Source organism: Panthera onca, chromosome A1 (assembly GCF_046562875.1).
Source record: "Panthera onca isolate mPanOnc1 chromosome A1, mPanOnc1 haplotype 2, whole genome shotgun sequence".
In the NCBI taxonomy this organism is placed as follows: Eukaryota; Metazoa; Chordata; class Mammalia; order Carnivora; family Felidae; genus Panthera; species Panthera onca.
In genome coordinates this window covers 45874244-45896037 of record NC_138339.1, presented here as the reverse complement: position 1 = coordinate 45896037, position 21794 = coordinate 45874244, and the positions used below count along the sequence as shown (strand labels likewise).

At 42.9% G+C, this 21794-nt stretch overlaps 1 protein-coding gene across 2 annotated transcripts in view; it reads right to left on the bottom strand.

Moving 5' to 3' along the window:
- Positions 1 to 21794, bottom strand: part of GRIA1 (glutamate ionotropic receptor AMPA type subunit 1) — a 305318-nt gene that overhangs the window by 76634 nt on the left and 206890 nt on the right. For both annotated transcript variants that reach the window (XM_060634778.3, XM_060634777.3), the window contains exons 9-11: positions 18357 to 18467; positions 17439 to 17645; positions 10728 to 11098 (exon numbers count right to left, since the gene is read on the bottom strand). In XM_060634778.3, coding sequence (XP_060490761.1) covers positions 10728 to 11098; positions 17439 to 17645; positions 18357 to 18467 — 689 coding nt within the window. The remainder of the gene's footprint in view (positions 1 to 10727; positions 11099 to 17438; positions 17646 to 18356; positions 18468 to 21794) is intronic.

Genomic DNA, 21794 nt, shown 5'->3' with positions numbered 1-21794 from the left:
CATGTCTTACAGCTAGTAACTGGTGGACTAGGATTCAAACCCAGGTGTCTCTGAATACTGGGATACTTTGTCCTTCTTTGCTTGAGCTTCCCCCATTGCCCAATTGCCTTACCTGGAGTTCCTTCTAGACATGTAACTCTATCCTTTGGGACGAGCCCAAGTCTCTCCTTTTTCACTAAGCCAGCCCAGATCACTCTAGTCCTCAGTGATATTTCTTTCTTTTTTTTTTCTACCTATTGACTACCAATCTTGCACTTGGGAATTATCCAAATACATATTTTGCTTTATTATCCATTTTTTTTCCTTGTGTATCTTGGTTCTTCTACTGACTTGTAAAGTCAGAGGTCTGAACTCCTGTTTCTTGCTTCTTTCCATCTGCCATAATGCTTAGCATTGTGCCTAAGGCAAGGTTTAGGCCCAAGATGGTGCTCAGTTAAAACATTTGATGGATTAATCCTCCCTGATGTCTACAGAAATATATACACATAGCAACCAGAAGTAAAACAAAATAAACTCCCTCTCCAATCTCTCTCCCCATCCCCAGAATGGGTATCTACACAGAGAACAGGACATAAAAGAGAAGATGAATATTAGGTGGGTGCCTAGCCAGACTTCCCACAGATAAGGAAGGCATCTTTCTGCCTGAAAGCTCCTTCTGTGCTGCTCAGGAGATAAATAACTGGCAGCAGCACTGGCAGGGACTCCCTGAGTGCCCAGCCAGGATCCTCTGAATTCTAGATATTAGACCTGGCTGACATTGTTCCATCCATGATAGACCAAGCCTTAACACCAATCAATAAAGGTGCTCCATGGAGAGCTGGGAATTTCTTCCTGATGGCCACTGAAGAATTATCCCAAACTTCCCCACCTCAGACTCTTTTCTTGGGTGCTACTCCAATGGCTTTACAGAGGTTATAGGTCCCCCAAAGTCACAGTATTGAGTTTATCATTAAACTTTGAGAGCTCTCTGCCTGTATTCACGACATTCCCCCACCAGAGATTTCCCTCTTCATTTCTCTTTGCTTTTGTAGAAAATCTTATCTCATCTTTCAAGGCACAGCCCACTGCTTCCCAGAGGTCTCTCTTTACCACAGCCCACACTAATTTTTCCTTCCTCAGAAATAAATTTAGCGCCAAATCCACAGGCCTCAGAGTTTAGCCCTCAGTTACACATTCCCCTAGTTCCCTGTGTTCCAGAGAGACAGCCTGGTGTAGTGAAAAGGACCTGTAATTTGGGACCAGTGGAATCACAGCAACCCATTATTTCCCCACTATGCAACCCTGAAGATCTTCACAAAGTAGGATAGACATCCTTGTTCTTCTACCTTAATAGCTGCATTGGGTTCCCCTGGCTGATGAACCATCACTTCTATCAGCAGGCTTCTACTGGTGGACTGTAGGCAACTTGTGGATGTTTAAAAACAGTGAGGGGGAACATCCTTATGGATACATCTTGTCATATTTGCACAACCATTTCTGTAGGATAAATGTGTGCACCCTAGATGTTTCTTCCCCCCGCCACTAACAATTTTAAGGCCATTTGTGATCCTTTTTGCCTCTTCTCCCTCTACCTCACTCCCACCTAAAGAGCTGTAGCTAAAGAGATCACATGCCTTTTCCAGCCTTTGGCTGTGACTATGAAGCCTACCCTATGCCACGGTCACCTCCCAGCTGAGGCCAAGAGGTTGGCCTCTCTGAGGTAGCACTACCTGTATCTTTGCTTTTGTCTCTATTTCAATTGTCTCTCACTCAGCTGGCCACACTGCACTCCCTCTTGGTGGGGACAGAGTGCACTCTTGGGTGTTTACCTCTCCTTCCTCGGTAGATGGCTTGTAAAGACACAGAAACTGTAAAGAATAATAATGGAATGAAAACCCAAGGCAAAAAAAGGTCCATTAAAAAAATCAGCGTTAGGGAGCCCACAGAAGAAAATGGGTACCTTTCTTTTGTTATTTTTCATGAATTCTAATAATCTACAGGGAGCCCTCAGGGACTTTTAGAAGATGTCTGATTTTAGAAGACTAAAATTTGTCAAAGATAAAACATGGGTATTGAGATTGGACAAACACAGATTCCAATCCCATTTCTGCTGTATAAATGTAGACAAGAGAGTTAATCACTCTGAGCCACAGTTTTCTCATCTATAGAATGGTGTTGATGTACCGAGGTAGAGGTTGTCATGATGATAAGTAATGTGATCTAACACCAGAGTGCCTGACACATAGTAGTTTCAACAAATGAAAACAATCATTACTACTGTTTTTCCAGTCAAGAGATAGAAATGGGGTAACTGGCAATATTAGGATAACAGGAAACATTGCTTTCTGGGTCTATTCACCTTCCTTTTCTCTAATTCTACCTGCTTTATCTCTAAGTCCCTTCACAGACGAGGACTGAGTTTCTCCATATGACACAGATAGTTAGTGATGACCAGAAATTCTCTCCATTGGACTGCTTTCTCTCCATTAAATGAAACAAATGACATCCTTAGACAGTGATGTATTAATTCAACAAGCGTGTGTTTGAATACACAACACCTGGTGTCAGGTTTTAGATGAGCTGAAGAGATCAGTTTGCCAGTCTATGTCTCAGTGAGGAATAGACATGGTAACTATAGTGCAGGGCTGAAGGTGAAGGACACTCTCAGAGACATGCAGGGACAGTTGTGATGGCACCAGCAACATCAACAGCTCTTACCGTCTCTGGGTCAGCCCTGTACAAAAGGAGGAGCTTTCCAGGTATTATGTAATTTTATACTCAAAATACACTTTCAGTATTTCTTCTTAACCCCATTTTCCAGAAGAAGAAACTGACATGCAGGGAAGCAATCTTCCCATGCTTGCACGGCTGCTAGGATTCACTTGCAGCAACCCTATTCCAGAGTTTAGGCATAACCATTATTATGAGGCACAGCTTCAGAGGAGTAATCAGGGCTGGGAAGACGGTATTTGTGAAGGGGGAAGAGTTGAACCAGGAAAGATGGGAATAGTCACTCCAAGTGGAAGGGATGACCAGGGCAGACAAGGGCTGGGGAATCAAAATGAAGCACAACTTGGTTTGGCCAAAGCCTTGGCTGAACCTGGGAATCGAAGGGAGACACACCTTAGCTGGGGACATGCTAGGGACCATCTTGTTTCCATTTTGAAGAAGGAGAAGTGAGACAGACAGAGGTGGTGACTCCCCCGGTGGGCTAACAGCAGGCTGAGACTGCGCTTCCTAGTAAGCTCCTTTACCCCCTCCTCCAGTCCTGTGGGCCTGCCCCTTGTGACAACAGCTGCATTCTGCCTCCAGCAAGTACTGTGCTTCCTTATTTTAAGGCCCTCCTAAGCCACTGGAGACACACTAGGACTGTTGTCACCTAGATGTGCCATTTCTGTTAGTCTGCTTGACACCATTTACCTTCTGCTTGGTACCTTGGGCTTAATTCGCCTACTATCTTCCTTGAACATAGCTAGGGCAAAAGTATTCATTTGCCATAGATGGATGGTGTACCTAACTCACATTCAAAACCGCTAGACTCCTCATAGGAGCACGAGCATACATTCCCCATCATTTCAATTCATAATGCTTTTACTTTTCCCTATGTAGAATTTGTACTTTTTTCCAATGAACAGTTGGGTCTTCTGGTCCCGGATGCTGCATGTGCAGAGAAACTTTAAAAGGAAATAGGAAGTCTTCTCTAGGAAAATGTGGAACATAGGAAGATATTGTCATGGGCAGGCCTTTTTAGTTAACAAGACATAGGGACCATCTCTCTTCTAGTGCAGCCCCCATCCATGGCCTGGATTTTCTAAGGCATGTGAAAGGTGAGAAAAACATAGCAATCACATTTTATACTTGGAACCAAAAATGGAGGAGGAATAGGGAAAATTCCTTTAAAAAGTACATAAATGTAATATTTCAAGTGTGTCTAAATTCATTAAAAACACAGTGGTACATTATACTCCTTGCCATTCTTCCAGGGGTCTCCAACTGGTGGCCTACAAGCTGGATCTTGGCATGTTTTGTTTCATTTGTACAGTGTTCCCAGGGCAGTGACTGTCTAGAACTGAGTGGGAATGGCCTTCTCCAGCTGACTTATGCATGTCCCAGTTCACCACAGTCCACAGATGACCTCCATTCTTGTGTTTTTGAGCTTACACTCACAATTTATGCAACCTTGCCTAAGTCCTTCCCCTCCTTGTATACCAGAATCTTCACCTATCAAATGGGGATGGGGGTGTTGATGACATTTTACAGGTGTTTTGTTTATTGCTTGCCTCCTCCCACTAAACAGTAAGCTCCTAGGAGGGCGGGAGTTTTGTCTGCTTTATTCAGTGATATCTCCTATCGCACTTTGAACCAAATCTGTTGCATAATAGGTGCTAAATAAACATTTCATGAGTGAATAAATGGCCCTAACCATCTCTTTCAGCTTAGTGAAACACTTTCTGAGAATTTGCATATTGTGATTTTGGAAGAAAAAAAATTAATCTCCCTTCAGTTAAACTGTTCAAACCTTGGACTTTCAGAGCACGAGAGAGAGAGAGAGAGAGAGAGAGAGAGCGAGCGCATAATTTGACTTCCCTCTTACTGATGGCCACAATTGCTGGCCAAGATGCAGAAAACGATGCTTTTCATTTGTGTATCCAGTGAAGCCTTTATCCTCCTTTCACTGCATTCATTTTAATACTTCCATGTGGCTTTTGGAGCTTCTGAAAGTTCTACTCTTGTGTTTCTCAATGGTCTGTGAAACTGCGGGGCACTGGAGCCTGGCTCTGGGTCTAGCCACCAGGTAGCAGAGGATTAAAGTTGAAAGGGAAGGAGGCACTGAGCTGAAGTCCCCCAGGGATGGGGCCACCCCCAGACAGTCCCTGCGCATATCACACCTGCTACATTTGCAGAATCCCCTCACCTGGGTCAATGGAGACAGACAGGTGATTCTGATGCAGGTGGTCCCAGCAGAAACCCCCAAGCCTAGTCCCAAGGCACAAAGCATCTGTCACACATTTCTTGCATCATAACTGTCTACACGCCCTTGTGATATTCTTCCTTGCAACAATGAATCTGTGTCCTACAAGAGGCTTATGTTTTCTAAAGGCGAAATATTCTATAATTTCAGGTGGCTTCCATCAACTTCCCCGCGTTTCTACTCTCAGCATCCCTTCCTTCCTCCTGCAACACTTAAATGACACAAGATGAGCAAGAGAAGGAGATTTGCATGACTGCCTCTGGGAGGGGAGGTGGGAAAACAGGAGATGCACGGGGTAGATTTCTCATCACTTCTCAGTGTCATGGCATATTGGTTGCTATGGAACTTTTGTATGAATGCAAAGGTCAGACTGTCGTTGGTTATTAGTTTGGGATCTGCTCATTGGTTATCCTGTTCCCATGGTGAATCAGTTGCTTGGCCTGACAAGTAGATTAGCTGGGGTGGAGGTGTGTGTGGTATAAGGTTCCTGGAGATCTCCAAAGTGCCATCACTCTTCCACTTGAGACTTCTCACTGAGACTAATTATCTTCACTAGGTGGAGATAATTATCATACATTCTGATACATTTTAAGATCAGGAATAAAAGAGTTTTGAAAGCCGCAGTCATAATTTCCCATTTTCTTCTATTCTTCTAGGACCTTCTAAACCTCTCTTGTTCTGCTTACTAAGGTCATATGAACCCAGAAAAGTACTGACTCCATGGACAAGCCAATAAGTAAGTGGGGGCTGTAGGAATAAAGAGCTGAAGAGGCTCCTTCTTAGCTCACTTGCAGGCAATAAATAGAACCTTGGGTTGAGACTGCCTGGTAAGCAGCACTGGATTGGGCATCAACAGGCCCAAGGGATTGTCTTGGTCACCTCAGAGGAAATCCCTTTCACCTCTTAGGCCTCAGTTTCCTTGTGCATAACATGAGATGGATAAACCAGATCATCCTAATGATCCTGCCCAAAGCTAAAGGTCTTTGGAACTGTGGTTCCATGTTTTCCAAATGCTCCCTACCTCTTGGGTCCACCTTGGACTCTTCCCTTTCCTCACTCTCATATATCCAGTCCATCAGCAAGTGCTGTCAGTTTGAATTTCAAAGTAGCCCACAAATCCATCTCCTTGACCATCATAATTTCCATCACTGTAATTTCCTCTGGACAGCCATAAGATCCTCTTGCTTGGTTTCTCTGCTTCCACTCTTGACTGTTCTCTGCCCAATTCATTTTCCTCATAGCTCCCTGGAGTGGTATTTTAGCATGTAAATCAATCCTTGCCTTGCTTAAAACTCTCCAATGTCTTCTCAATGTATTGAAAGTAAAACTCCAAATCTATACTACAGTCCAGGGTCCTGCATAATCTTGACTCTGCCTACTTCTCTAATGTTATCTCAAACCCCTGTTCTCATTCACTGGGTACTCTTTGCATCTTTGAAAGCATTAAGCTCTTTTCCATCTCAGACCCTTGCACATGGCTAGTATGTTTCTCAGTTCTATGCAAGCCTACCTCTTTCTCACCTATCAACTCCTCAGAGAAACTTTCTCAGAACTCCTTAAGTCCCCTGTAATTCTACTTCCCTTATTATCTATTGCTATAGCAGGGTCATTTTATTCATAGCACATCACAATTTATACATTCACAATTGCCTGTTTAATGTCTGTCTTACAGCACTATTCTTGCCAGATCCTTGAAGCAAACACTCCAGCCCCCATGCTGCTCATTGATATATATTGTCATATCCTCAGCCCACTGCAGCATGCCATGCATGGCCAATAAATGAATGACACTGGTCACAAATAGGGGGAAAAGGGTACAGAAAAGAAGGTTGAGGGAACTAAAGATAAATTTTGCTGTTTTGACAGTTTTTGTCCCTCCTTTAATATATCTCTTCTCAAAATGTTCCTCTCCATGGGAAAATGAATCTAAAGATCTCTTAAAAATAGGTCATTGGACACAAGAAGCAGGCCTATGAAGTCAAGTCATGGATAGCATTTTAATCTCACCATCGGCCTAATGAAAAAAATTATAATGTGTGATCACAGCTAAACTGAATTGTAACTCTGAATATTAAAATGGCTTACACAAAACCAATTTCACATATAAATATGTTAAAGGGAGGTGGGAAAAGTCTTTAAAGAATTTCAAGAGGATTTACTGGCATATGTCATTGAATATGTTAATTACAGATGATTTATTCATGATATAAGTGCAGAAAAACATTGACTTCAGGCACTGTGGCCAGTGCTGCTGGTTGACCCCCCAACATCTATCCCCATATGTTCCCCTCTAGAGGCTAGAATACCTAAATTCTTGCTCTACTGGCCTTGCTTGCCACTAGGAAGGAAGGGCCACTTTTCTCACTAATAAGATAGAAGCAGATATCAGCTGCTGGGGTAGGGAGTATTCCATTAAGCTTTTGTTTTTCTGATCCAAAGAGACAGAAATGGCAACACTCCTTCCCTTTCTTGTTGTTTGAACACAGACTCAATATCTTGGTGTAGCCATCTTGTGAATATGAGAAAATGTCAAGACAGTCACAAAACAGCAGATCCTGATTTCACTGAACCATGAACCACTGACTACTTCTGCTTTTCTAATAACGTAAGAAAGATAACTATCTGTTCATATTGCTGTGGTCAGATTATTGTGTTAATTGCAGGCAACCACATTTATCTACATTTTGTTGGCTTTTGGGTGACAGACATTAACAAGAACTTTGAAGAGATTAAAAGAGATAAAGCTACTTGTGTATGAATGTACATACATGTAATTCAGATGGCACTTGGTTTTCCAAATTCTAAATTAGTGAGGATTTACGATATTTTCTTTAAGTAAACAGCAAGAGTAACTAGTTGAAGCTCGTTTGAAAGGATGTTTGATGCAAACAAGCCCCTTAAAGTTCTTCCCACCACAGCACCCAGAGTGTCTCTGACACAGTACTTTGCATGTCAGAGGCTCATGACACATATGACTTCATCAGGGAATACATAGATAGCAACAATAAAAGCTTCTGTTGATGTTTGCAGCTGCTTGCTTGGTCTCTGGCTCTGATCACTCACTGTCTAAGTGTCCTTGTCTTTTTTGTATGGCCCAAGTGAGATGAAGTACATTCCTTTTCTTTTTAGCGTGTATTTCCAGGATACACTGTAGTGTATACTCTGACTCTCAGGGTTTCTACAGGCCTCTAAGCTCTGGGAACGGCCAGGGTGGGCCTGATAAGGAAAAGTCCACCTCAAGTAGATATTACTTCTTATTCTGGAATGTTTACCCTTTTGTCTGTAAGACTCTTTAATCCAAAATGACAAATCCTTCCTCCCAGTTCCTGTGAGAAGAAGTCTCAGGAATCCTGGTGTTGCTGGTCTCTGGGATCAACCACTGGCTGTTTCTGCTTTGTCCCTGGACTTCGCAAGAAGGGAGAAGTCCAGTGGCTTTCACATCAATGTGAGCACCCTTTCTTCCAGTGAAGTTTAGTAGAAGCCCAATATATAAAATCAGTAAAATAACAAAAAATGGCCCTTGTCTTATAGTGCTTCCTGGATATTATATTATGGGTCCTACATATATCAATCTATTTTAAACCTCATAACAATACTTAAGGAGGTAACGGTTCCATTTTACCAGTGAAAAAAACAGGCATAGAGTGGAGGTGTTCTATCAAAGATTGGGAGGAAGGAGGCTGGGATGGGTCCTTCATAGTCTCATTTTCACCTCAGTGTCGGTTCCTAAGATACTCTAGTGGAACCCTTAGAAGACCTGGAGACAATGTTTGAAAATCCTTTTGCAGCCCGAGGTCACAAACTCAAATACTCTCCCAGGGGCCAGCTGAGTAACAAAGGAATGAAGGTGGTTACCTGGGGGCTGCAGTGTGGTGGAGTGTGCAAGGATCAGCTAAGGGGGTGGCTGCCACTCGGCTTTGCACAACCATTACCAAATTCTGTGCGGATCAAACACAAACATGCCTCCCAGATGGCTTAGCTTTTGTGGGCCACCAACTTGAGACAATCGGAGAATGGGTGGAGACTCTGAAAACGTATCCTGAGGTCAGACCACTTGGGTGCCACTAGAAGGTGAGATGCCCACTGATGAAGGAAATAATGGAGAAAAACAAGCTCATGGGTCTTTTTGGACATATGCATATTGTGATGGCCCTATGTTATACTGACTAGCTAAGAGTCATTTCTTCCCACTGTTTATCTACTGGCCTGATTTATTTTTAAGCAAGTCCTTCCCCTACTTGGTTCTGTCTACTCTTCACCATGTGTTTGCCAGTATTGGCCAAGCATCCAGTCTCACACCTCCTCTCCCACGCACCCCACCCCCCAACTGTCTTCTTATTTAAAGAAAAACAAGATTATAATGGTGAACAATGAGACTACCTAAATTATACAGCAGCCAAAATGAGTCCTGAGGGAAGATCCTTAGGAAGATTTTATTCCTTTGCTACTCAGGAATATTGGTTCTCATTGACACTCAAATGCAAAACAGACAGGTGGCTAAGATGCCTCCAGCACTTGCCTATAAGGCCTTAATATTTATGTAACTTGCCCCCAGAAGGTGACAATGTGTGCAAATCTATTTATGACAGCCAAGTTCTAAGTCATGCCTCCCCACATGCTTTAGAAACTTGGTAGTCTACAAGGGACTGCCTAATGGAAAAGGAGTTCATAGACACTGAACAACTGTAAAAGGAAAGGGAAATATAGTCAGTGCTTGTATATCAAATAAACTGGAGGGGATCTGTCACATGAACATTCCAGAATGTAGTTGAAAGAACATCATACACAAAGACAGGAGGTCAATAAATGTGAGGACTGGGCTAGATTGGGAGTTTTCAAGTTTCTTTTATGCCCCCGCCGCCTTTCCATCCTTCCTCCTTTTTTTCTTTCTTGGCTTAGGAATCATTTTTTTGAAAAAACAATAATATTTGCAGTCTAATGTATAAAACAGACAAAGTGGACCTACTGTGGTTCCATGTGGAGGCTGCGGCCTCACTGATTTGGGCACCCTAGCACTTTCAATGCACTATCTGAGGCACCTCTGAGAAATCCCATGTTCGAACTACAAGAAACAAATTTACATCACCGTTAGAACTAGATTATTTCCAAGGTCTGTTCAGAACTAAGAAAAAGAGAACCCTTTTCTCTTAAAAATGAAGAAACCTAGGTCTGCTAGGTCAGGTGACCTACTCAGGGCCATTCCTAGCATGCTATAGCTGGTACTAGAACCCACTCATAGTTCAGTGCTCTCCTTCCATCATTTAGAAAGTCGCATAAGATGGTGGTCTGAATCTCAACTCACCTAGCTACAAGCTCTGTAACCTTAGCAAGATATTCAACATTTGTGTGGTTCCTCATTTATGAAAGAAGATATAACAAGAGTCCCACCTTATGCTTCTGTGAGGAATCAGTGAGATAATGGATGTATGGGACTCAAACCCTTGCTTAGCATATAGTAGGTGCTTACTAAATGTTAGCTGTACCATACTCTCCTCCATCCCTTCTCTGTTCCTTGCAGCTACAGAACATCAGACTTGTGATTATCCCTATTACTCTTGATGGAGCACATCAACCAGATAGCAGACAGAGCTGGCTCAGACACAGGATGCATCCAGCCGATGGACAGCATGCACTGGACAGTTGGCTGTAAAGCATAGCTGAAAAGCTGAATACAGTGAAGTCTGGAAATAATTCCTATCTCTTAACTTTCCAATATTTGCTTTGTTTTCCAAGAAAAATAAGCATTGAGCAAAGGGGTTGAGAAGAGCTGACTGACCTGGGAGAAATGTCACATCCTTGTTGCATGAATGCTCCCAGGGAGAACCACAAACTGTTGAATATCCCAAACTCATTGGATTGGTCACTGGTTGTCTGGTCCCGCCCTTCCTCAAACTCTTCACTGTGCCATTCATAGGGGCTGAAGCGGCTGACCAGGAAAAGGACGACACTCACTCCAATGTAGGCAAAGACAATGCACATCCAAATTTCATAAGCCAAAGGATCGAGGAAGGAGAAGACCCCCGGCTTGGACTTCTGCGGCTTTTTTATCATGATGGAGATCCCCAAACTCATAAATGGCTTGGAGAAATCTATCACCTCTTCCCGGACCAAGGTGATAGTTAAAGGAGCCACGGCCACATCGGCTCTCTGCAAAAAAAAAAAAAAAAAAAAAAAGGAAGAAGAAGAAGAAGAAGAAGAAAAAATGCAGTTGAGCTCAGCAGCTCTCTGTTCTTTTGTTTCTTTCTCCACTGAATATTCTTTTGCATTTTAAAGGATGTGCGAGTTGAAAAGAAACTCAGAAGTCTAATTCCTCCTACTGTCTATATTTCTGACAAATGAATGATCAGCTCACTATCTTATAGGAGAGATCATCCCAGTGTTTGACAGTTCTAACTGTTAGGGCATCTTCCTCACCTTACTAGAAGGGGGATGTTGTGATATCTGTGGCTTCTGCCTTCCCAGCAGCCATGCCTCCTTCCTCCACAAGAAGAACCACTCCTGTCCACTTTCAGTCCTTGTAGTTCAAATCAGCTAATCACTCTGGTTACATAGTGAAGTGCATGACCCAGGTTTGGCCATCGGTATACTTCGTTTCCCTGGTCAGAATGATTCATTCAAAAATGGTATAGGACTCAAATCCATATAATGAGCATTAGCCCTGAGAGTCAGAGTGAGAGATTTAGAAACTGATCCAGAATGTCATTTGGGCCATGCTAAATTCAGGGCTTACCCCAGACTCCAAGGAAGATGGGTTAATATATTCTATTTGTTCCCAGGAACATGAGCCAGCCCTTCTGTTTGCCTAAGCCAGTTTGGATTGGGTTTCTTTTACCTGCAGCCAAGATATCCCTAGCTAATAGTGTGATAAAGGCAAATTTAACTCAATAAACTCTTACTGGGCACTTCTTTATGTTCAAGCCCTAGGCTGGAAGCTGAGGGTAAGATACAGTCCCTACACTCAGGGTATTACAAACTAGTAAGAGAGGTTGGTATACATATCCACCTTTCCCTCCTCTCACCCCTCCCCTCCTCCGCAATTTTTCAGTCTACCAGGTAGGTTGGATGTACTAGCCAAGAGATACACAATGATACAGGAGACAAGAGGCATTAATTCTGGCTGAGGAGATCGGGGGCTACATCATAAAAGAGGTGACACATAAATTTGGCATTGAAGAGGGGTAGGATCTTGTTGCTCTGGCACAGAACACATTTCAGAAGGAGGGAATTATGTGAGTGAAGGCCTTAAAGAGAGGAGGAAAAGAAGCATCACAAGTATTTTTCGTGAAGACGCCTAAGAAACATACAAACAATTCAATTTTTAAAATTCGGATCCATGTAGACAAACATAAAAAAGGTTGCAAGAAATGCTCATCTTTGAGCATCTAGCATGTGGAATCACCATCCTTGCTCTTCGGTCTTTCCTCCCTCTCCCTAATGGCAGAAGCACTGGCATCTACACAAATAAAAATCCACTGCTCTGTTGGCTTGAGATCAAGAGATCCTGGAAACCCAAGAAGGTTCCATGGACAGGTGCCACAAAACTCATTTTTGAAATGAGAGACACATCTGTGCAAGTCTGTTCCAGGTGGATGGCTTTCTCTCATGATGCACAACAGTCCAGATGTGAAACTGGTGACAGATGTGTGCAGATGAGTGCCCCACTTAGCTGCCGACTGGTGTTGCATAGAGAAGATTTCGGCTGATTACTGTCATTGGCTGGGGTTTTTGAGAAGGTGCTTCAAGTGGAATAAAAACCCTGGCTTCAGAATGACTTAAGATCTCACCCAGGGAAAGAAACTTTCCATAAAGCAATGTGAATTTGATAGTAATTCTGCTTTTTTTTTTCTAATAGTCACTGCATAAATCTTTTATTATTATTATTATTATTATTATTATTATTATTATTATTTTGCAAATACTTACAAGCAAGTGCAAGGGAGAAGATACCTACTCTTTTGTCTGTACCCTAACATAGATAGAAAAGGAACGGAGGAGAAAAGTAATGGAAATGACTTAGAGGGACTACTACATGTTACCCAAAAGGGAGGTGAATGAAGACCAGCTTTGAAGGTGGTAACAGGAATTGAATGGATTCGTTTGATGCCTCCTGAAGTGAGTTAATGAAAGGGACTGTGGACTGGAAAAATCACAGAAGCACATCATCATAATGCTTAGTTCATTCAGCAGTTCCAAGATTTGTTTCATAGAACATTATTTCTGAAAGGATGTTAATAAGTGTAACATAAAAACAGTGTGAAAATTAGGAAACATGGATCTAGGAAATATGAACTTAAACAGGTGGGGTGAGACTCCTCAGAACCTTTAGAAGATCACTATACACTGAGAACTTCCAAGAGAGGTAAGTAGATGTAATACTTCTAAAATTATCTGGCCGTGGATCCCTGAGCATCAAAAGAGACCCATCTGTGTAGGAGACATACACAGTGGGAGATGCCACATTCAATGACCTTACTTTATAGAGAAAAACTCAGGTCCAGAGAGGGAAGGTGATTTGTGCAAAGCTGCAGTGTTTCGGTTTGTCTGACATTGACTGAGAGGTCTTAAGAGGTGATTTCCAGCACCTGAGGTTGTTAGTGGCGCTCTGCAGGATTGGTCAAAGGCAGAGCTTACCTGGGAAAGTTAGACCTGGCTGCTCTGCTGGTGACTTGCTGACCATGTGGCCTTAAGTGAAACTGTTGTCTTTTGGAATATCAAATCCCTCGCTAAAAAAAAAAAAAAAAAAAAAAAAAGCGTAATAATTTTTTGCTTTACCTATTTGATATGATGGTTTTGTGAGGATCAAAAGAATTCAAATATGTGAGAATACTGTGAAGTGTAAGCATTCCACAGATCCTCAAAATTATTTACTTAAATCGACATTAGGATAGTAGCTTCCAAAATTAAGCATACGTCAGAATCACCTAGAGGGCTTTTAAAAATGCAGGTGGCAGAGTTTCTGGATCTCGGCGTGATACCTGAGAATTTGCATTTCTTTTTTTTTTTTTTTAATATTTATTTATTTTGGGGGGAAACAGAGACAATAGCATGAGCTGGGGAGGGCAGAGAGGGAAACACAGAATCTAAAGCAGGCTCCGACGCTCTGAGCTGTCAGCACAGAGCCTGACACGGGGCTTGAACCCATGAACCATGAGATCGTGACCTGAGCCAAAGTCAGATGCTTAATTGACTGAGCCACCCAGGTGCCCCGAGAATTTGCATTTCTAATAAGTTCCCCAATGATGTTGATTCTACTGGTCCAGACATCACACTTTGAGAACCACTGACCTAGGCGAGCCCCAAACAAAATATGTGATGTCTAGAAACAATCCTGGGGAGACAGTAAACAGTTTTGATGTTGTAGGTAAAGGCGAAATGTGAAGAAAACCATTAAGGTTGGACAGCTACTCTGAGCCAGGCACTGTGTACGTAAACTCCCCACCCCAGCCTGGGGATACGGGATTCACTTTCCCTGTTTTACAGCGGTTCAATAACTTGCAGGTGCCTGCCGTCAAAGTTCACTCTTGTTCTGCTCCACCAAGACAAAGGACAGGCAGGGAAGCCACCTGTGAATCAAGCACAAAGCCAAATCCATGCAAGAAGCAGAAACTTCATTTGTAGCATGTGGCATCTGAGAATGCAGACACTATTGCTATGCCCATCACCAGTGAACAGTAACAGTAGCCTTACAGTCCAGTGCTCAGATGGCTTGGAGTTCAAAAGCCAGGCTGCATGTCACAACTCTGCTTTTACTAGCTGTCCTTTGCCAAATTACATACCCGCCCTCACCCCCCCCCCCCCACTGGGCCTCAGTGTCCTTATCTATAAAGTGTGGAAAATAATTGTATCTGTCTTATGGGGTTGTTAGGAGGAGGAAATGAAATAATGTGGGTCAAATATTTAGCATGGCGCCGGGCACATACTACCTGTGGAAATGTTACTACTACAGGTTTTGATAAGAACAAGGTGGAACAACATAAGAGACTCTTAAAAACTGAGAACAAACTGAGGGTTGATGGGGGGTGGGTGATGGGTATTGAGGAGGGCATCTGCTGGGATGAGCACTTGGTGTTGTATGGAAACCAATTTGACAATAAATTTCATATAAAAAAAAGAACAAGGTGGAGGAAAAGAAGATGAAAGAGACCTTGATTGGCTTAACTATTTAAAAGGCACAGAAAGAATCAATTTGGGAGCCTCCAAATGAGTTTTGTCTGACCTTCTGGTTATTTGTGGCTGACAGTTCCTCAAACTCCTCTATTCTTCCTCAGGGGTACAGAAAAAGAAAGCCAGACCAAAACTCAAGGGAGGATGTTGAATTGGGCCCATCATGGAGTCTTGAGAACACAGTTTATAGAGCACAGAGGGACAGGCCTGATGGAGGAGAGGGGATGGATGGGAAAGGGCTGGCCCTGGGGCATCAGAGGTAACCCTGGTTTCTTACTGATGAGCCAGTGACCCACCACTGACTGTTGGCTATTGGGAAGCTTGACCTCAGGATGATCATACCATTGTTCTGCCAGGATCACAGGCCTTTTGCTAAGGGAACTGTGGTCCATGGGGTGAGGTCGAAGATGAATGCTAGTGGAGGTTCCCATGGAAACCAGCCTCCAGATGCAGCGTTAACCGTCCAGCTCTCTGTCATCAGTGGAGCTTCCCAGAGTGAGAGAAGTAGAGGGAGGAGAAAGGGTAGAAGTACATTCCACTCCTCAACTCATTAACCATCTTATTAGGTCATCTTGAAAGCCACTTTCCTATGGAAGATTTTCCTTATTTCATCTATTTTTTGAGTTCCCTTTGTATGGCTCCCATGGCCATCATGAGTCCTATTGCCTTGATATTGGAGAATGGAATTTAACCTAAATGGTTGCTTCATCCTGGCCGGAACTCAACATCAACCTGTGACTTAGTATATGCTTCTGCTCAGAGACTCTGCCTATAATCTTCAGTTTCTATGAGTAAAGCTGTGGTGGTCCCTTTCCTGCAAGTAGTGGCTGACTTCTTACATTACATTTGTTGTTTCTCTACTCAAGTATCTTCATCATCTCCCAGTACCCACTGAATCAATCCACTCTTCCCCTTGTCACTTCTTACTCAACCATAGCCCTGACTGCTCAATCCAAGCCCTCTACACAAATGACCACTGTTTTCTTTCTTTTCTTTTTTAATTTATTTATTTAGAGACAGAGAGAGAGAGAGAGAGAGAGAGAGAGAGAGAGACAGAGAGAAAGAGAGAGAGAGACAGTGAGAGAGAGAGAACGAACAGGGGAGGGGCAGAGAGGGAGAGAGAGAATCCCAAGTAGGCTCCATGCTGTCAGCACAGATCCTGATGTGGGGCTTGAGTCTACAAACCATGAGATCATGACCTGAGCTGAAATCAAGAGTCAGAGGCTTAACTGACTGAGCCATCCAGGCACCCCAATGACCAATGTTTTCGCACTCTCCTTACACCTCTCTTATTTCCATCACCATTCTATTGTTTGTACTTTAGAAATTCCTGGGCTGCCTTTCTCTCTATTTGAACATGGGCAATTTTCAGTTTCCATATCTTTCTTGATGGCTAGACAAACTCATGTTAGCCTCTTGCCTGATCCTTGAACCATACTATCTTTTACTACTCTCTCTCTGTATTTTCTACCCCATAAAATGTTAAGATCCTTGGGGATAGGGATCAGATCTTTTACTTCTCAGTGATTCCTTAAATACTTAAAGCAATTCAGACATTCAGTGGCTTCTCAGAAATGCTTCAACTTATTGAAGATTTTATAGCAATCGTGCATGGTGTTATTTCAAGTGCAGTGAGTGATATAAAGACAGAGAGACCTACTCCTATTACACAGAAAACTATTATACAAGGCAAGGTAAGCCACAACAGAAACAGAAACTAAATCCTGCAGGGGAAGGCAAGAGCACTTAGAAAGGAGAGTTAATACCTGTTATGGGGAGAAAGAAATGACACCTTGGAAAAAGCAATATTTGATATAGATTTTTGGAGAAGGGACAGGAGTTTGGGGGTACTTAATGGAAGGGAGCACTCTAGAGAACAGAGTGACTCAGGGGTGGTCTTGCTGAAGTGGATGGTATCGGAAAGGTAATATTGGGGTGAGTGACTAGAAAGTTAGGTTGAATCCAGGGTGCATCTGGCACCAGGGAAGAAGTTTATATGGAGGGGCCATAAATGATTTTGAGCAGGGGAGTGGCAACTCAGCGGTCTGCCTCAGGAAAACTCATTCTGAATCTCAGTATTGCCTGTGTTAGGTCATGATCAACTGCAGTCACAAGACTGCACTGAGAAAGCCGGGACCAGTAAGTAGCCTTGAACAAAGAATGTCTCAAGATATTGGATTTTGAACACCTCATCTTTTTGGCAGCAACTATACTAAGTTAGGGGGTCCAATAGTCATCTGTGGACGGGGCCAGCCAACCACCAAATTATTTTCTGTCAAACTCTCTCCCTGTCCTCCAATCCCCCACCCTGTGGAGAACTTACTCCATAGACCAGCTCTCCCACCATGCCATTCCAAGCCTTGGTGTCAGGGTCACGGGCTCCATATTTTCCATCGCTGACAATCTCAAGACGGTAGGAGTAGCCCACATGTTTGGCAATCTCTGCTGCTAGCTCTACACAGTAGCCCTCATAGCGGTCATTGCCCTCAAACTGGTTGGCATTCTTCTTGAGCATCACATACGGATCTTCCTGGTAGAAAAATGGGGGAGAGAGAATGTGGGTTGTGGGTCCACTCATAGGTAAGGAGGACATTGGCATGGCAGGGAAAGATGTCAACAACGTTGGTTAACTTTGGTCTCTCTAAGTCCCTAAACCTACTTCCTGTATTTCTGTTCCCTCCATTACAAAACTTCTTGGGCTAAGAAAGTGAACTCTTAAAATAAGAATATTTCATAATTCACATGTGGAGCTCACCCTTTTAAATTATGATCCAGGAGCTTTTGTATTTTTTGGAGGTGCCTCTAGGGCACTATGTTGGGAAAGTAGGCCCTAAACAGTCTCCAGCTTTCTCACAGGCAATCACTGAAAATCACAGCAGTTCAGTGGATATAAAGTAGCTAAAGTGCTGGCTTTTAGGAGACTTTCTTAGAAAATGGCTTCTACTGAAGGAGTGTACAGTCTGAGAACCACCATAATTTAGTCTCACCATTATGTCTCATATATGGGTAAACTATGGCTCAAAGGAGGGTAAGTGACTTATCCCAGTATACAAAATGAAATCATAGCAGAACCAGAGTGAAAACAGCATCTCTAATTTCTAGGAAACTCCTTTTTCTACTCCCTCTTTCTACCTATAGCATGGTTTCGGCAAGAAGAACAACCAGCTTATGCTCCTGGGGAAAACCTTTGTGTTGGTCTAGCTTACATCTAGATAACCTCAATGAAGGACTGAGTACTCACTAGGATTGTAGTAACGATGTATGTTCTATTCTGGACACTTGAATTGTCCCCCCCAGCTTGAGCATCGGTGGCTGCAGGGACAAACTTATCATCTTCATTCCAGTAACCGATCTGTTAAGGAGAGGAAGGTGGTGACGTGAGATGAGACAGGCTCCTCAGGACTGGCTTACTGTGGACCACCCAGCCAACACCAGACAAAAAAGCAAGGATCTAGGCATCATATCATACAATATTGGACACACCAGGCTCTAAAGCATTGGTAGATAAAAATAACAAGAGGTAAAATGCTCTCCATCCAGGTCCTCCCAGTCCCACCCCTTTGAACATCCTCACCATGATGGGCTGAGCCTAGAAATTGCCCCTGTGAAGAGGGGGCGGGTTTAACTCTTAATGCAGCTAGAATATTTTGTACAATGCAAGCCATGGCTGTGGAAACTAAATTCCTTGCAGCTGTTCACAAGCTCAAACCCCTTTTTCTTTATTTCTATTAACCCTTCTCTTCCTGAGCTCATTCTGAATGGCAGTTGGAATCATACGATTTAAACATTAAATTCCTTTTGCTTTATTTTTATATTTACCTGTATTTTTTCCATCTAGATTTAACTTCCTAGGTGATTGTTATTTTATGCTTTATCATTTATTTCTCTTATTTCCAATTATGAAATATTATAATACTGAGTATATATTAGTGTCTAAAATTATTGGCTGAAAACATTATTATTTTTTTAAATTAGTGGGTTATTTATACTGGCTCATTTTCCAAGATCTTTCAGCTAATATTTATTGGATCCCTATCGTGTGCAAGGCTCTGAGCTAAAACACTGGTAGTATTGTGTGGGAGGTTGAGAGAGATACAAAAAGTCTAAGAGGTAGTCCTTGCTCTGAGAAGTTCCCCAGTCTACTTGGGAAGACATGACACATGCAACACACAAGGTCGTAAAGGATGGACAGTTTGAGCCCAATCCTTTCAGGTTGGAGAGACCATGAACATGTGCCAAGATGTAAAGGCAGGAATCTTCCCAGATATGTAAGTTCAATGGCTTCTAGGTGGAAGATAGGGTTAGCCTAAGAGGGCAGTGCGCAAGTGGTAGAAGATGGATTTTTTTTTTTTTTTTTAATTTTGGGAGAGGAGAGAGAGAGAGAGAGAGAGAGAGAGAGAGAGAGAGAGAGAGAAAGAGGGAGATTCCCAAGCAGCTCCATGCTGTCAGTGTGGAGCCAGATGGAGAGCTCAATCTCATGAACTGCGAGATTATGACCTGAGCCAAAATCAAGAGGCAGATGCTCAAACCACTGAACCACCCAGGCGCCCCAGGAGACACCTGGATTTGAATGCCAGGCTAAACAATATAGACTTTATCCTGAAGGTAACAGGAAGTCATGGAAGGTTTGGGAAGAGCAGAATGGCATGGCTAATACACATACACACACAAACACACACCTCTGTCCTGTCTCTCTATATCTTTAGACAGTTGTGTTTTGTTCTGTGGTTCTTCTTTTGGCTGTAGATGGAGGGTGAGAAAGAGAACTGGAAGTGCATTTGCAGAGGAAAGAGCAGGCCTCCCACCAGCCAGAACTCAGACCAGGCTCACACAGCTGAGACCTGTGCCAGGGGTCAACTCAAACAGCACTGTCTCCTTGATGCCTTCCCCAGTTTCATTGGAAAAAAGCCATTCTCTCTGTGATCTCACTGCTGTTAACAACAACAATGATAATTGCCAATGCTGATTATGTTCTTGCTATTGTCAGATGCTAAGTGTTTCTAAGTTTTTGTGCCATTTCATTTGGATTAGAGGTGTCTGTAACCTGCCCAAGGTGATGCAGCTGGAAATTGGCTCTGCATTTGTTGCTAAGGGGGGACTTGGCTTCCATGATAACATGTAATCATTTTAATTAACATTTATTGAGCGCTTACTGGGTTTCAGTCACTCTTTTCTTCTAAGTGGTTTTTTTCTTTTCTTTTTTTTAATGTTTTAACTTCTTCCATCCTCACAAAAATCTATGAAGTGGGTACTTAATTATCACCCCCATTTTAAATGTGAAGCAACTGAGATGTGGAGAAGTGAGGCAACTTTTCCAAGGTCACGGTCAAGTCATGGAGCCAGGATCTGAGCCAGGAAGGTTGACTGCAGGGCCAGTAAGCTGCTAGCTGGCCCTTGAGTGCCTCAGGTAGGTCCCCACTGGCCCTGTGGTCTGGCTGTTTGTATGTCTGTCGCCATCTCTCCACAGTTCTGTGGGTTCCTGATGGACAAAGCCAGAGGTCTATTCCTTCTAGAATGATTTACTTAACATGGCATATTCTTCCATAAGAAGCAGCTCAGGAAATGTTTGTTAAGAGAAGATGTGCTTCCAACAAGGAGACAGTGGACCCTACTGGGTGCTAAGACAGTCCAGAGGCTTGTCTCTCAGGGCATCGGGTCAAGATCTACCCTTGGTGCAGGCCTGTGCTCAATACTGCCTGTGTTAGGCACTTTTAGTCAGCACAGAAGGAGACATTTCTCCCTAAATGACACAAGAACCAGAAACTTAGATTTCCAGAATGTCAGAGGTGGAAGAGGCTTGAAGAATCACTTCTTCCAACCCCTTTCTTTTACAGAGAGGGATGAGGGGACAGGCACAAAACCAGGATGCAGTCTTGACTCCCTCACTTTGCTAGGCCAGGGCCCTGGAACCCTGGAGCACCTGTGGGGACTTTTCCATGCCACTTTCCTAGGAGGTGGGTGAGGGGTCAGAAAATGGGAGACAGCTCTGGGTGCCCCATCTCTCCAAAACACTCAGTTCTGCTTTTTATCTCTTTCACGTATTGGGATCCCTTTAAGAGTTCACTTTTACAAGGAGCCCTCTGGTTGAAAATGTTTAAAGCCACTAATGTAGTATATCATGATGCAAGTTTTCAAAAGATTTCCAAAGTACTTTCACAACATTTAACTCTTTAGCAAACAGCACAAGACAGGTGTGGGATTGTTTTCTCTGTTTTATAAAGGAGATAACTGAGCCTTGGGGAAATCAAATGATCTAATTTATAAATATAGAGATTATATAGCAGATTCATGGCAGGGCATAGGAGCCAGGGCATGACCTCAAAGGTTAGGTTATTTAATGTAATCAATACTAACTCAGGAGCAGGTCTGGCAAATGCCATTTTCCCCCCACAGATGACGCTTTCCCTTTCTCTTTCTTTTCCTTCTTCCCCTCATTCCCTTCCTTTCTTCCCTTTTACTTTCCTCTTCACAATCAGGCACAGGTTTAGCTCCTTCTAATGAAACCATCAGTACAGAGCAAGTTGCCTTCTCTGATGTGCAAAATCTAAAATCTACAGTGTATTATTACATATTATTTTTTTTAAGTGGGGCTTGATAGTCAAGAGATTACTCTCTGATATAGACAGACCTGGTTTAAAAGGTGGGCTTTCCTGGGGTGCCTGGGTGGCTTGGTCAGTTG